Genomic DNA, 13,833 nt, shown 5'->3' with positions numbered 1-13,833 from the left:
GTATCTCAAATAATGAAACCACGTAACTCGACCAACTTTGAACCATCCTGAATATTTTCAGGCGACAGCAATCATCAGTTCCCAGCGTTTTCTCTCATGCCCTTGGTTCTCAGCGACACTTTGAACTCGTCGAATGGGAGGCCCGCAGATCCACCATTCCCGTGAGTGAAGTTGTAGTCGACGGGGGAGTTCGCCCCATCGCGAACGGTCATGGCCTTCCGAAGCTCGTCGCGCTGCCGGCTGAGCACCTCGCTGTCGGTACTACCACGGCGACTGCCGCCCACGCTGCTCGAGTCTCCATCGCCAACGCCTGCCACCGACGAAGGGATACGACCTTTGAACCGTCCTGCCCATAAACCACGGACGCCACCACGCTTACGCTCAGGAACCTCTTCGGTACCAGCGCTGCACACGTACAAGAGATACTTGAGGTTGGGCAGCGTATGACGGATGTCGACGACTTTCAGTCCTTGGCTTGCGCAAAGGGCCTCGATGTTTTTGTTGAGAATGAACCAGCCGTAGTCGAAGCGATACTGGGCCGCGGTCGAGCCACCTCGCGGGAGGTATAGGGGGAAATCGCGCTGTCGAGCCGCCTGCACGGAATTCAAGTCGGTGAGCAGAGATATATCGTCGCGAATATGGGATCGCGAGCCGAAAGGGGTGGTGGGATATGGTAGCGGTACAGAAAGGTAGTATTGCAGCGCATTCGTCAGAGCAGCAACATGTCCCAGAGCTGCGGAGAGAAGGTCGTCGTCAGGGCCGCGTGAGGTGGCGCTGTCGTAGCTTGTATTTGGAAGGGGCAGACCCGCGATTTGGAAAGAGAGGGGAGCACCACTGGGACAGGGCGTGATCTGGTAGATATTGCCGAGGTCTGCGCAAATGCGGCGTCGTTGACCGCGAATCGACTCCTTGGTTTTGGCAAGAACTTCTTTAGATGCCGATAGGTGCTCTGTAGCGTCGACAATATCCTTTGCCAGCTTGTCTTGGAGGGCGCGGCCTTGGGCAATGGCCTCTCGACGCGACTTGAGAGACTCGCGTAGCTCCTCTCGCCGCTTTTCGGCTGCCTTCAAAGACCGCAACTCTTGCGCCACATATTTGTTGGCCAGCTTTACCTTCTCCTCAGCGGCTGGTGTCTCGTTGTGCGCGGTTTCATCGAGGATGTCGTTGATTTGGGATGTGAGCTGCTCCTGTGTCGCAATGGCGTCCTGGATCGAGTTATCCAGTGTCGCGAGCTTCATGAGAGCGTTGTAAGAAGATGTATGGAGGGGTGGCAGCTCCTTCGGGTGCGTGGGCTTGGCCGGGACATCGAGCGAGTATATACCATCAGCAAGGTGGAAGATGAGGCCGTTGGGCGGGAATTTGCGGTTTTGAAGGCTACCGATGAAATGAAGACTTCGCAGATCGATTGTATCTTGGAGCAGGAGAGTCCATGCTGTTCGTTTCGCCCAGATCTTGATCGTCATCACCGGGGAGCGAGTGACAGAGGGGGCCGTGGTGGTTGAGGTCGAAGAATTGAAAGTTGAAGTTCTGTTGGTCGCCTTGTTAGTCCAGCTGCGGGACACGTGGATTGGAATGTGACATACCGTCGCATGCTCCTGCATTTCGCTGATATAGACTGGCTCATCCTCGTCTTCGCAATGCAATGAGAAGAAGACATCAGCGGCTCTACCGTCGATGGTCAACTGCAGCATGCGCTGTCTCGTTATTGGCGTAGCTTGGGCCAGAGCAGTGCTGCGGCGGCGCGGCGCTTTGGGTCGCAGATTGTCGCTGGAGAGAGCATGCTGGAGCTGAGGGGTGTCGCGAAGGGATTCGAGCTTGGAAGGTGTCTTGTTCAAAGCAGTGTCGTCAATGGTGTGGCCTCGAGGGCGAATGAAGCTCAGGTTTCGGAGGTAGATGCCTCGAAGATGACGCAGCTTGCGGTTTTGAGGAATAAGGAGGGGGCGGGACTCGGGGGGGGAGGCATCTTGACTTGCAGGTCAATTCATGGCCAGTGGGGAGATTTGCGTCAAAGATTCATGAGACCGGGTGTCGGTGTCGTAGCTCTGGATTATGTTTTGGCAAGGATGTGGTGTGAAGAGCCGCACGCCCAAGTTTGTCAAAGAAAGGATCGTGATGTCGGGGTGGTGATGGTCCAGTCGTCGGGTGCGGGCAAAGCTTCCAGGTTGCCCGTCCACGTTGCTCCTGTCACTGCTGCTGCTGCTGCTGCTGACGGAAGGTACGTCCCTAAAAGCACGGTGCCGTTACTGCAGGAAGGAACGGCCTCGGGGAGCTCCTTCCAGGCTGCTCATGGAAATTAGCCCCACCATCGTCATAGCCGCTTAGATGCATTTACTGCTTATATCTCAAATCGGATACATGAGTACCTTCATGCATACATATCTTATATGCATTTCCTCCATTGATGCATCTGAGATGGACATTGTGGAACTTCCATTGACAACAATCCATCTGTTTCTTTACTTCATTCATATGTCCATTCTGACACATCTTCAAATTCTTCCAAAGCTTCAATATGTTCGACATGTCTTCAATCACAATCGAAGGAGGGAATCCCCTCGACAGACCCATCGATTGACCAAAGCTTGCGTTACTTGCAGCAACACCCACGCGACAGTGCTGTTCTCGGCTACGCATGCCCCTCTCTGATTCCCAGCTGTCTGTCACTCAAGGTTGGAGAGAAACAAGATCGATTAAGTCTCCGGTCACACGCGGATACGCCCGTCGTATCGAGATTTCCTCCCCCGGTAGAACCGGCATCGCGGCTTGTCCCTGACGGCGAACTACAAAGAGACTCCACATCCGACCGCCACGCCCTCGCCGAAACCTTAAATCGCTGCCAAAAAAAATGCCCGAGCTTGGCCGTTTGTGGGATCCTTGGATTTCCCCGTCATCGTCGGCACATCAGCTTCGAGCAAAGGAACATTGAGTCGTACGTCATCGGAGAAAGCTTTTTAGCATAGCCACGGCGGCCCATCTAGTATGTACACTAGCGATAGGAGACGGGCGCCTTGGGCTTGATTTTAGATGCCAAGTGTGGCAGCTTCAGCTCCCCTCATGGATCTGACACTTTGGTTCGCCCATCCGTCTCACCATTGCGCCCGAGATTCATAGATGAACCACCTTCTATGGCCTTCTCCATCCCGTCTTTGGTTTATGTACTTCAGGGCACTGTGGGATACCGCCCATAGATTGTCTCGCTGAGTAACTCTGGAAAACTTTGCCGTACGTCAGCGAACATACGAGAAATCCGCGGAATACATTTCCTCAACCTCTTCCCAGTTGGTGAAGCTTGATATTAATATACGAAACCTGAGAATCTGCCGGCCCTGCTCATTTCCTTCAAGCCAGTTCCTCACATACCCTATGGAAATCCCACCAGAGCCGCGGCACATCCTTGTCCTCAGTAGAGGCCACGACGATGCTATCATTGTCAACTTACTCAAACACAAAGGGTGTCTCACCCCAGTGTACACAGTCAGTCATAACACGAAAATGACCAAAATGGAAATCCGGCAAGTAGACTGTAACACCATCTCCGCAAAACACCGCCCCATCGCCGCTGTCAAACTCCGCATACTACCCCCGAGGGTAGACGCTACCGTCCGAGGTGTCAAGTTCAAGATGGCACGCAAGCACCCCTTGTCTAGCACTCTCAGCTTCCGCTTCTTGGGCGCGGGCGAGATGCGGTGGGATGATCTGGGCAAGCATGGCCAAGGCATGAAGCTCGTCGATTTCAACGGCAAAACTCTAGCTTTTTTCCGTCCGAGGCTGCACGTGGTGAATGCTGGCCCTAGAGGAGAAGAAGAGGTAGAACACAGTTCGAGAGGGGGTGGAGAATACGGGAGCCGACCTGCACCTGCAAGTCATACAAACACGATGAGCAAGGCCGGGTGGGGGCCCGGGTTCGAGCTGCATGCCGCTCTCGCAGATCTCGACCTCGATCTGGTGGTCACCACTGGCTTGGCAGCGGCAGAATATCGTCGGCAGTTGGATGAGGACTGGGACTTGGTTGCGGAGGAGGAGGAGGCGGAGACACGAGAGATGAAGGAGCTGGACAAAGCGCGCAATGGCTGATCTGCTCATTACTCGTTCCATTATACACACATTCCAAGTTTGATCGTGTTCTATACCCTTGCTGAAACAAAATGGTATTCTGGGTATTGGTATTCCGCCGCTCCCAAATCAAGTTTCCAAGTTCGCCGTCGCTTGAATGCCAATGTAATACAAAAAAAGCTTATCCATAACACTGGATGCTCTGCAACTCTCTCTTCCTATCTGCCTCCCTGGCGGCTAATTAGAACCTTCCATTTTCATTCTTCTGCCACTTCTTGCTAGACTTGACATTTTGCAGCTCAAAATTGGCTACGTTGACCTTGACATCCTTGGTGATGAGGACTTGACGCTTCCCGTCGGCCTTTGCCGCCATCTCGTCCGCTAGATCGATTGGGGTGAGTGGCAGTTCTGAAGCCATGGACGGCGTCTCGGGAATTTCGTGGAATTTGTCTTTTCCGATGTTGAGCATAGAGCGTCTCGAGTTCACCGTCCCCAAGCTTTTGTCTTTGGTGTTGGTCTTGTTGCTGGAGAAGAGCTGCGGGACCTTCTGAAGCAAGGGCCGCAGTGCTGGCAGACTTGCGCAGAGAATTGCGCAGAATTCCTCGATAATGGACCATATGACGATGTCGACGTTGTCCCAAGTAGTGTCGAAAGTGCTCGAGAACCTAATGAGATATTTCAAACGGACCATAGTTGTGATGCACGCACTGTAAACTGTGTTAGTCACAGCCGTCGATGATGGTAGGCCATTGAGGCTTTGTAGTTACTCACAAAGACCCGAGGCTGAACATGAAGCCCAGCGCAATTTTCTTCCTGATATTGAGCTGCAGTTTGACCAATTCAGGAATGGGCAGAACCAAGATCACCAAGTCTTCCACAATACTGAAGACCGCTCCAGCGTATCCGATGGCGGTAACGTTGAGACACGTCCGGTTTGGGTTGCTTCTGTCCCAGACCGAAGAGACTGGCGTACATTGGAATACGATGACCAGGAGGAAGATCAGCCCGTGGAGCAGCAAAAACATGATGAAGTAGCGGACGGTGAGCTGGAACCACTTTGCGGGGAAGATTCGGGAGAAGAACAACAGGATCGATATCTTGGCGAAGACTTGAATCATGATGTAGAGTTGCTGAACGGCGTAGAAAAGCTTGAGCAGCTTCGTTCCGGCGTCGAGCTCGATGTTCCAGTAGTGTGTTCCGAATCCCAGGTCGGCACTCGCAATTTCGATACCAGCCAAGCCGGCTAGCAACATCTAGTTCTTCGTCAGCTTTCGCCTTTGGTGTTGCCCAGGATTTTACTCACCGTCGCGAAGATGGCTGTCCAGTCATCCCACCACAACTTGTTGGTGATTTTCCATCGTGATATGCACCGCAGCGCAACGACGGGAAATGTGATGACTGACAGGACGATGGCGATAGTCTTGACCTCATTACTCCTAGACTCTTTGGGGTACGCATCGCAAAGACTTGTCTCGAGCTTCGCGGCGCCTGGCAACTATTAGTCTGAGGAACATTGCGTAGATACGTGCATAAAACCTACGAGCTTGATCTTCGAGATGACATTTAAGTTGCACACACGTCGACAGGTCTGACTGCAATTTGATATTGGGACAGAGACATTCGGTCACAGTCGCGATCGATGTCAAGCTGCAGTTGCCATCTTGAAGACCTTGCGTAATGCATGGAAGCTATCGCAAACAAACATGACTAGTCAGCCCTACTGTGCTCCATTCGGTTCGGAGAATATTTGACAAGGCCCCATGACGGGAATGCAAGGGCATGCAAGTACAAAAAGCAACAACAGAATCAAGCAAAGAACAGGAAGGAACTTGACGTTGGGGTAGTCGACTTACTGCGCAATTAGGGATTTGTGTAAGCAGACCGGCGACGCTCTGTGCCTCGACTACCGAAGCAATACACCAAAGCAGGAGGAGTAATAGCGAGCGCCCGCCATACCGCCTCGGATATGTGGTCATCTCCTAGATACCCTGGGGGAAATCATGAACGGAAACAAGTAATTAAACCCAGGGAAAAGCCAGCAGCAAAATGGAAGAAGCGAAGGGGGAAGAAGAAGAGCATTTCCATCCTCTAGGATGTTTGTGCGACCCGTCCGTCTTCTTTAATATGAAGCAGGCCCTTTATCCGACCTGCCTTCTACAAGAGAAAGAGACTGGAACGAATTAAGAAGGCTACGCAGTGGGCAGCATTGGACCCCTCCCCTCTCCCACTCACACTTCCTTGAATCCCACCCGGTGGCCAAGACCTCTATCGCGCGAGTGCGCGAGCCCATCTTTCACCATGGCCAACCCACCACACACCCACTACACCCACAGATACCTGCGCTTGTCTCTGCGTCGACGCGGCAGACTTCCGGGCGAAAAGAGCAAAAGCGGGCTAGTCCACCGAGGGGTCAGAACTGCTGCCCGCTGCAGGAAGGAGAAAAAACGAAGGTACGTGAAGCCTGGTGCAAGGGGAACCCACATGGCGGGTGGGCTTTTCCTGACACACGCTTCTGCATGAACCCTGGCCGACGATAGTTTGGACCAGAAGAAGGACTGTCAATGCGTCTAGAAACACTCTAAGTCGTTTAGTAGAGCGGTACAATGGTAGTGGCTGTGTGGGCCACCGCCGAACGCCCTCCCGTGCTTCTTACTATTGTGTAACTTGTGTTATTGTCGTGCTCACAAGATCTACCATACCCTCCTGGATCAGCTAGACCTTCTTGTTGAAGAAAGAATAAGCAGCGAATACAATACCTAGAATGGCTGGAAGCTAAGCCGAAAGGGCTTCGTACGGCCGAGTTGGTAGGGTCGCGTTGGGGGCGATGAATCGGGAAGACCTCCCCGATGAAAGGACCACTCTTTAGGAGCTTTATCACATTTTAGGCCCTGTCAGTGCGGGGATGGGAAACTTGCGATCAGCGACATGCCAAAAGGGGGTCCCTCGCCTATGACGCCCCCCCACCACCCTTTGGCCATTTTCGTTCGAGATATGAGCAGACACAGAAAGACAGACAGTACAGACGTGAGAGGGAGGGTGAGAGACAGCGAGTTCCAGCCACAGAGATATTCAGACGCTACCTGTCGGCGAATCTGATGCCGCTCGGGCGCCTCAGGGGCAGCTCGTTGCTCACTGGCTGCGTCCACACCTTTGGACGGACACTAAGTCGTTTACCATGTCGGGTAGCGGAGCGGATAAAGGCAGGCTAAATCCTCTGAAGAGGTCTGACCGGACGTCGAATTATCAACCTGTCCAATGACTCGCGACGGGGGGTAAATTAGGCAAAGTCATGACTTCACTTTGTGTTTTGTGATGTTGCTTAGAAGAGAATGCGAGTGAGGCCGGCACAGCCCGACTGACCAAGTTGAATCAACAGAAGATGGTGTCGGCAGTTCCCAAATGAGCACAAAGATGCAGTAAGACAGCATCCATTCCATACAGATTCAATGTCTCAAGGTATGTTATAAGCGAGGCCAAAGGTTTTCTACCTTTCCACTTGCGTTCAGCTTCCTTTCTAGAACCCTTAAACGTAGATTCCAAGCGAATTCTAGCGTCACGGCGCGCAGGATTTGTTCACTTTGATTCCTAATTTGCAGATTTTACCCCCTTTAAATAACTTGGGAATGAACATATCAAACCATGGCCGAACTCTGTTCCCATGGTCGCCGGCGCTATACAGGCGCTAACTCCGCAGAAGCAACATCTCCCCGGCGCTTGGGTCAGGCAACACCTTGGCCGTCAGTGCCGGGGGATCCTCGTTCTGATGGGAACGACTTTCTTGCGTGGTTCCTTCTTCTCGATTTGCCCTCTTTAAACCCGCGCGCTAGAACGGGAGAGGTGGTGGTGGCGGACGGGCGCGGGCAACAACTGCAGCCGAAGTTGATGTGACCTTTTTAGAGATTTTGAGTTTCGATTCGGATCGTGTTGATTCGAAGTGGCAGCACTTTTCTGAGTCGTCCTTGGATGCTGCCTGACTGCGTCGCCGCTGCACGTCATGATTTGAAGTTCGGATACCAGGTTGATGGCTCTTCGGAGTTGCGCTTTCGATGGGGCTGAGATAGACGCGGGCCCTAGTCTCTTGTCCCGTGTGTTCCCCTTGTTGCTTGATGTGGTGTTCGTGCCATCGTCTGGCCCTGCTGCCCACGGCGTAGATGGAATGATGCAGGGACGTGGCCCGGGGTGGGGAGTTGAGGTTGGTAGTTTCAGAAAACCCCAGGAAAAGCACTTGGTACGACCGTATGGATAGCTTTCGCCTCTGTCACTTGATCAATGGTGCAAGCCTAGGCTCTTTTGGATCAGCCTAAATGTCGGTTTTTCGAAGTATTCGTATTTACTAGTCACTTCCCTGCTAGATCGTGGTGGATCTCAATCGGAGGCTCGGTTTCCTGGTATGGGGCGGAATTTCTTCCGGTTTTACGTGTACAGCATTACATTACAGGCAGCATTGTGAGAGATCTGTCTCGAACTAATGTTAGTATGATGCGTAGTATACAGGAACCTGGATAGTGAGTTGACATTAGCACATTATTCTAATTACTCCTCGTATGTTCTGGGTTATGGGGACAAAATATCTTGATCTAACTGATAGTGAAAGCTTTCAAGCCCCGACTTCCGAGCTTGTTTCCGTGGAAAATGCCACGGATATCTGTGCAGCTCAAGATCCCCGTTGCCGCGTACCTAGTCCGTCTGTCAAATCATCCCAGACAGCTTGAAACGGGGCCCGCGGATCCGCAGTCCAGCAGAGTCAGTTGCAAGCGCACCATAGCTGTCAGCCCTTCTCCCGGCTCTGGTCCGCATCGACCACCGGATGGTGCGACCACGAGCAAACGGGACAGGCATGAGACCATGTCGGCATGAGTCCAGACCACACCCGGATCTTTGCTGTCCCCACGGGAGCCAGCAGAAGCTTCGAAGATCACCCCATGGCAGGTGCTTGGGTTTCAAAAGCTTTGGCCCGTATAGTCGTGGACGGACGACTTCAAGACCCAGCCCCGGGGATATAAGGCGGAGAGTTGACTGCCTACGTACTCTTGATTACCAGCGGCCGCAGGTTGCGGATGGAATCCCCATTGGTTACCACGACACCCACCCAATCAGATACGATATGGTATGGGCACCGGCGTTGCTCCGGTGCCGGGACCATCACCGGCTGACTGGTTGACGGGCGTGCGCGTCGATATGGGAGAACTTTGGTGAGGTTTCCCCCCCATTGCAGTTCGGCAGTTGATAACTCGCTTGTATCGGGTGGATTACAGATACTGCACGGCCTTGATCACATACCACTTACCGACTCAAGTTACTGTACGATGACACTTGTGATACTCGATCAATAGATCCATGATGAGGGTTGTCTTGTTTTATACCAAGTCCGTTCGCAACCGTCTTTTATCCGTTCACCAATCTGGATATATCCGTACGTCTTGTCTATGTGGGAATCTCTCAAACTCGTTCGCTGAATAAGTCGAAACCGTAACAAACGAAAGTGACGCATAGTAACAGAAGAAACTTTCTACAACGCAATCCCAAGAACCTGATCCGCCTTAGTAGACTGAGGTGTCCTGTCCCAGCAGCGCCCATATTCTTGCTGCTCCAGTCTGAGCCAGTGGAACTCTGGCTTGAAGTCCGGGTTAACGGTCCTTTCGAGTGGTTGATCCTTCCACGGTGTCGCCATCGGTCTTATGACTCGCGGTGCCACGGCGCGGCTGAAAGTCGGCTTTTCAGCAAACAAAGTATACCGCAACGACTTGCTTCTTTCCTTTCGAGGCGTTGGCGGCTTGTTGCGGGAACACTTGGCGAAGAGAGGAATAATCGGAGGTATTGACATGCAGACGATGCCGATGGTGCACTCTGCGATGGAACAGAGCACCCAAGAGACCCAGTTGTCTGTGACAGTAGAGGTTAATGTCTGGGCTCTTTCTGTTTTGGGAGGTAAGGAAAGCTTACAAGTCACGTCAGAATCGCTGAGAGGCTCTAGGTTGACAAGCTTGAGGATCGCCGCAGCACATGAGCTAAGACTTTTATTAGTTTAAACGTTCTCCTCCGTCCAACACCATCCCCGTCAAAAACTCACAGTCCAGAGAAGGAAAAGAGGATCGTGAGCAGAACTTTTCTGCCCGTTGTCATCTTCATGTTCCAAATGTATGGCAGCGGCACGGTGCATAGCAACATGTCGATTGCAATATTCAAGGCCGCGCTGGCATGGAGAAAGTCGATGAAAGGGTAGCAAGTAGCGCTGCCGGTTGACGAGTCCCATGCCGCCGTGATGGGCTTGCATTGGAAGATGACGGCAAAGACGGATGCCAAGCCAAATCCTCCAGTGATGACCGCCGCACCGTACATGATCCAGCGAGCGCTTTTATGTGTTATGAGTCTGAGAAAAGAGCCGATGGCCGAGAGACGAGTGAACGCAATTGCGCAAGGGTATAAAGTATTAGCAATGAAAATGAGCTACCTGGCCGGTCAGTCATACTCTTCGGCAAAGATTGTCTCTCTCGTACGTCCGCTGCGCAGTTCATACCTGGAGTAAGCTCTTAGTGTTATCAGGAAGAAATTCAGGATCGAGATTCCAGGAGTGCTGACCAAGTCCAAGGTCGGTCGCTGGCATATTCGTAAGTGACAGGCTTATGATGTTATCTCTGACGGATCAAGGTCATACCGATAGGAAGCAGCGCACATACTGCAAAAGTGAAGAGAGCAGCAATGATAACAAGTACATCATCGCTGAAGAAATTGCGTGTTACAGTGCAGCGAACGATGATTCGCAAAGGCACTATGATTCCGACGAGAACAAAAGCCGTAAGGTTGACCGCCCAAACCACCGTCACCAGACTCCTCTTATCACCAGTGTCACCTCCCATTCTGACAACCTGCAGATCTGACCCGTTGGCGAGTTCGCTATTCATATTTGGCGTATAAAATTGGAAAAGGCATATAAGTGTTATCGATTAATCATGTCGACACTCAATGTCGACAGCAAAGAACTAAACAGTGAAAAGCGCCAGGCGCGAAGAAGAATAAATTCTTGCGGGAATAGAGACAATCGAACATCATCACGAAAGCGCGTCGCGTGGCGGGAGGCCATTGACTTTTCTACACAGACTCGAACGTATTCTATGCCCATGCATCACGGGCGTTGTCATGAGCATCGACAAGCCACCGTGGTTTCACGAGTGACGTTTTGCGCCTCCTCCCCTTCGGCGCCACGCGAAAGACCAGCAGATCGAAGAGAGACCTCACCGAGTGCCGCGTCAACGGGCGGGAGCTAGCAGCGACTTCCAAGACACTACAGTGTGCAACGTCTTCATAAATGGCTTGAGAGTGTACGTGCAGACTCGTGTTTATGGAGCGCGATATGCTATGGCCCTTCGGCCTTTGTGCGAGAAGAGAAAATCTTGACAATGAGTACCTTACGGATACACGTAAACAACATCTTTCCCATCTTGTAGATCATTTCGCACCTTCAACTTTACATCGTCGATTCAGTCTCCGACTGAAATACGACGAAGAGGATTCCTATTTGGAACATGAAAAGAAGATTATGGCACAGCTTATCTCGGCGCCAGTCGACAAGAGACCGCCACAAGACCGCCTTCTCCGAATTCTTCAAGAGGAACCACTGGCAGAACAAAATTAGCAATCCCAAATTAGACCGACATAGCTCACCATTTTCAACTTAGTGCCTCGGACTGGAAGCAGACTAAGTCTCTGCGCACTGACACCTGGAAGAACAATTCTGCCTTCGCCGACTCACCTGACGGGGCCGGACCGTATCGATGTGTTATCACGGCAGTCTCAACACGTGGTTTACAGGCATCTGTGAGCAGTAGGACATTGGGCTGGGAAAATGTGAACATTGGGATCATCGTGGCATATTGTGATGGCCCAGGCACTAAACATGCATCCTGCTGTGAGGTTGCGGTTATGGCGGGAGATCGTCCTTGGTGAAACATCATGTAATTATTACTGGAAGCTGCGCAACGTCATCAATTCTTTTCCAAGCTCTCGTGATGGTCTCAAACGATCCTGAACATCATTTCTGAAGAGTTGGTGTGCGTGTCGATGGCTTTTAAGATGAGTTCAACCAGCCGACACCTCTTTGGATAAAGCTATCCCATGAACCTGAAAACAGGCCTTGCATAAATGGTATTCCTCCTGAGGGTTCCGAATGAATGAATTGGTCCACTGTCGACCTCTGTTGATTGATCGTGTGTATCTGGATAAGGGCGGATGAAACGTTCGTATGGAGGCTTGGGCAATTACCATCCGCCACCATTTGATCGCCTCGTTGCGCCTACCATTCTTGAAGGGGTGCGAGGCCGAGCGTCGCCAAGTACTTGTTCGCCTCGACTGTGGTGTGCTCCCACATACCCTTCACCTGCTTCTCGTCCTTGGCGACTGGATTTGGAGTCACGATCTTGCCAAACGGCTCCAGGTACTTACCCTTGTACTTATCTGCGTTCTCGCGAACCTCAGCGGCAGTGGCCGCAAAGACCGATGTGATGGCGCCCTGGTCGACCGTGAGGAAGGCCGCCGATCTAACGAGCGAGAAGATGGAGTTTCCAATGTCCTTGCTACCAGGACTGGCAACGCCACCTGGATGCACCGAGATGGATAGAATCGGGAGACCTTGCTCATCCAGAAGTCGCTGCAGCTCCTGAGCGAAAAGGAGATTGGCGACCTTAGAGACAGCGTACCGAATCATGTCGACTACGAAAATACGGCTAACGATATAGCGCCATTGCCACGGATAATAAGGTACAGGTTTCGTCAAGAAAGAAGCGGAATCAAAGGTAAATCCGTAGTTCGATGGCAGCATGGCATAGTTGACGTTGGAGCTGAGGGTGATGATACGGACGTCGGCCCCAGGTTGTTTTGTGGCTTCCTTGAGTAGCGGCAGTACGCCGTTGGTGAAGACAAAGTGTCCTACGTGGCTAGTTGCATGGAATATTAACAAACATGCCCACGTGGTTTTGAGGTGTACTTACTTAACCCCCATGTGCCATTCCCACCCAGGACCCATCGTCTCCGTCGTGCTGGAGGCTAGACCGGCATTGTTTACTTTGAGGCGTATCACATCAGCATAATTCTGCCTTCAACTCTAAATAACATAACGGCGACTCACTAAGGATATCCACCCTGGTCTCCTTGCTCTTCAGCTCTTCGACAGCGGAGGCGACTGACTTGAGGTCTGCCAAGTCCAAGGGAAGCCAATGGAGGTTGGCGGCGTTTATCGCAGGGGTTTCGGCCGTCAGCACTGTGCGAGTCTCCTCGGCTTTGGCCTTTGATCTTGCTGTGAAGTAGACCTTGGCACCTCGAAGGGCGAGGTACTTGACGGTTGACAAGCCAATGCCTGCACTGCGGGTGTGTCAAAAAAGAGATGCTTACTTTCTTCGGTTGGGTCCACAACATACTTCCCGCCGGTGACAACAACCACTTTACCCTCGAGATTGGGCGTATCAGTGAGAGGGTCCCACTTTCCAGGCATCTTGAGCTGCTCGTTTCTCTTCAACTTACGCAGTGTTGCAATCCAGGGATTGTGTGATCGAATTACTTTCTCTCGATCAGGTTCTCTGTGCGTTGTTTTCTCCTGTCTTCGTCGTTGTACTTATTATCTTCAGCGCGAAGGATTCATCGATCTGGCGTGCCGCGTCACTGTATCCTTGCCAGGCACAATCAGGCCAACATCTCCCTTCTCGGACACTTATCAAGAATTGCTCATGTAATCAACCCGTAGACCGGTGCCGAGCCCGACGGGAGCGGAGACGACTGGGGGTTCGGATG

The 13,833-nt window shown here is 52.1% G+C and overlaps 5 protein-coding genes across 5 annotated transcripts; 1 reads left to right on the top strand and 4 right to left on the bottom strand.

Annotated features, from left to right (window-relative positions):
- Positions 1-74: 74 nt before the first annotated feature.
- N0V96_000891 (uncharacterized protein) lies at positions 75-1,691 on the bottom strand (the record flags this gene model as incomplete). The annotated part of the gene is made up of 1 exon (XM_065756067.1): positions 75-1,691. The coding sequence occupies one exon, from the start codon at positions 1,689-1,691 to the stop codon at positions 75-77; it is 1,617 nt and encodes a 538-aa protein (XP_065615307.1).
- Positions 1,692-3,501: 1,810 nt separating this feature from the next.
- N0V96_000890 (uncharacterized protein) lies at positions 3,502-4,074 on the top strand (the record flags this gene model as incomplete). Its single annotated transcript, XM_065756066.1, has 1 exon — positions 3,502-4,074. One exon carries the CDS (start codon positions 3,502-3,504, stop codon positions 4,072-4,074), a length of 573 nt encoding a protein of 190 aa, XP_065615306.1.
- Positions 4,075-4,294: 220 nt separating this feature from the next.
- Positions 4,295-5,306, bottom strand: N0V96_000889 (uncharacterized protein; the record flags this gene model as incomplete). The annotated part of the gene is made up of 2 exons (XM_053193124.2): positions 4,295-4,760; positions 4,825-5,306. 2 exons carry the CDS (start codon positions 5,304-5,306, stop codon positions 4,295-4,297), a joined length of 948 nt encoding a protein of 315 aa, XP_053049242.2.
- Positions 5,307-9,562: 4,256 nt separating this feature from the next.
- Positions 9,563-10,728, bottom strand: N0V96_000888 (uncharacterized protein; the record flags this gene model as incomplete). Its single annotated transcript, XM_053193125.2, has 4 exons — positions 9,563-9,936; positions 9,997-10,061; positions 10,124-10,405; positions 10,709-10,728. 4 exons carry the CDS (start codon positions 10,726-10,728, stop codon positions 9,563-9,565), a joined length of 741 nt encoding a protein of 246 aa, XP_053049243.2.
- Positions 10,729-12,343: 1,615 nt separating this feature from the next.
- On the bottom strand, positions 12,344-13,537 carry N0V96_000887 (uncharacterized protein; the record flags this gene model as incomplete). Its single annotated transcript, XM_065756065.1, has 3 exons — positions 12,344-12,975; positions 13,175-13,402; positions 13,438-13,537. The coding sequence occupies 3 exons, from the start codon at positions 13,535-13,537 to the stop codon at positions 12,344-12,346; spliced, it is 960 nt and encodes a 319-aa protein (XP_065615305.1).
- Between the last annotated feature and the right edge of the window lie 296 nt (positions 13,538-13,833).

This window comes from Colletotrichum fioriniae (assembly GCF_027942845.1).
Source record: "Colletotrichum fioriniae strain IMI 355084 chromosome Unknown scaffold_1, whole genome shotgun sequence".
Lineage (NCBI taxonomy): Eukaryota > Fungi > Ascomycota > Sordariomycetes > Glomerellales > Glomerellaceae > Colletotrichum > Colletotrichum fioriniae.
Note: the sequence above shows the minus strand (reverse complement) of the source record. Positions and strands in the feature narration are given on the sequence as shown.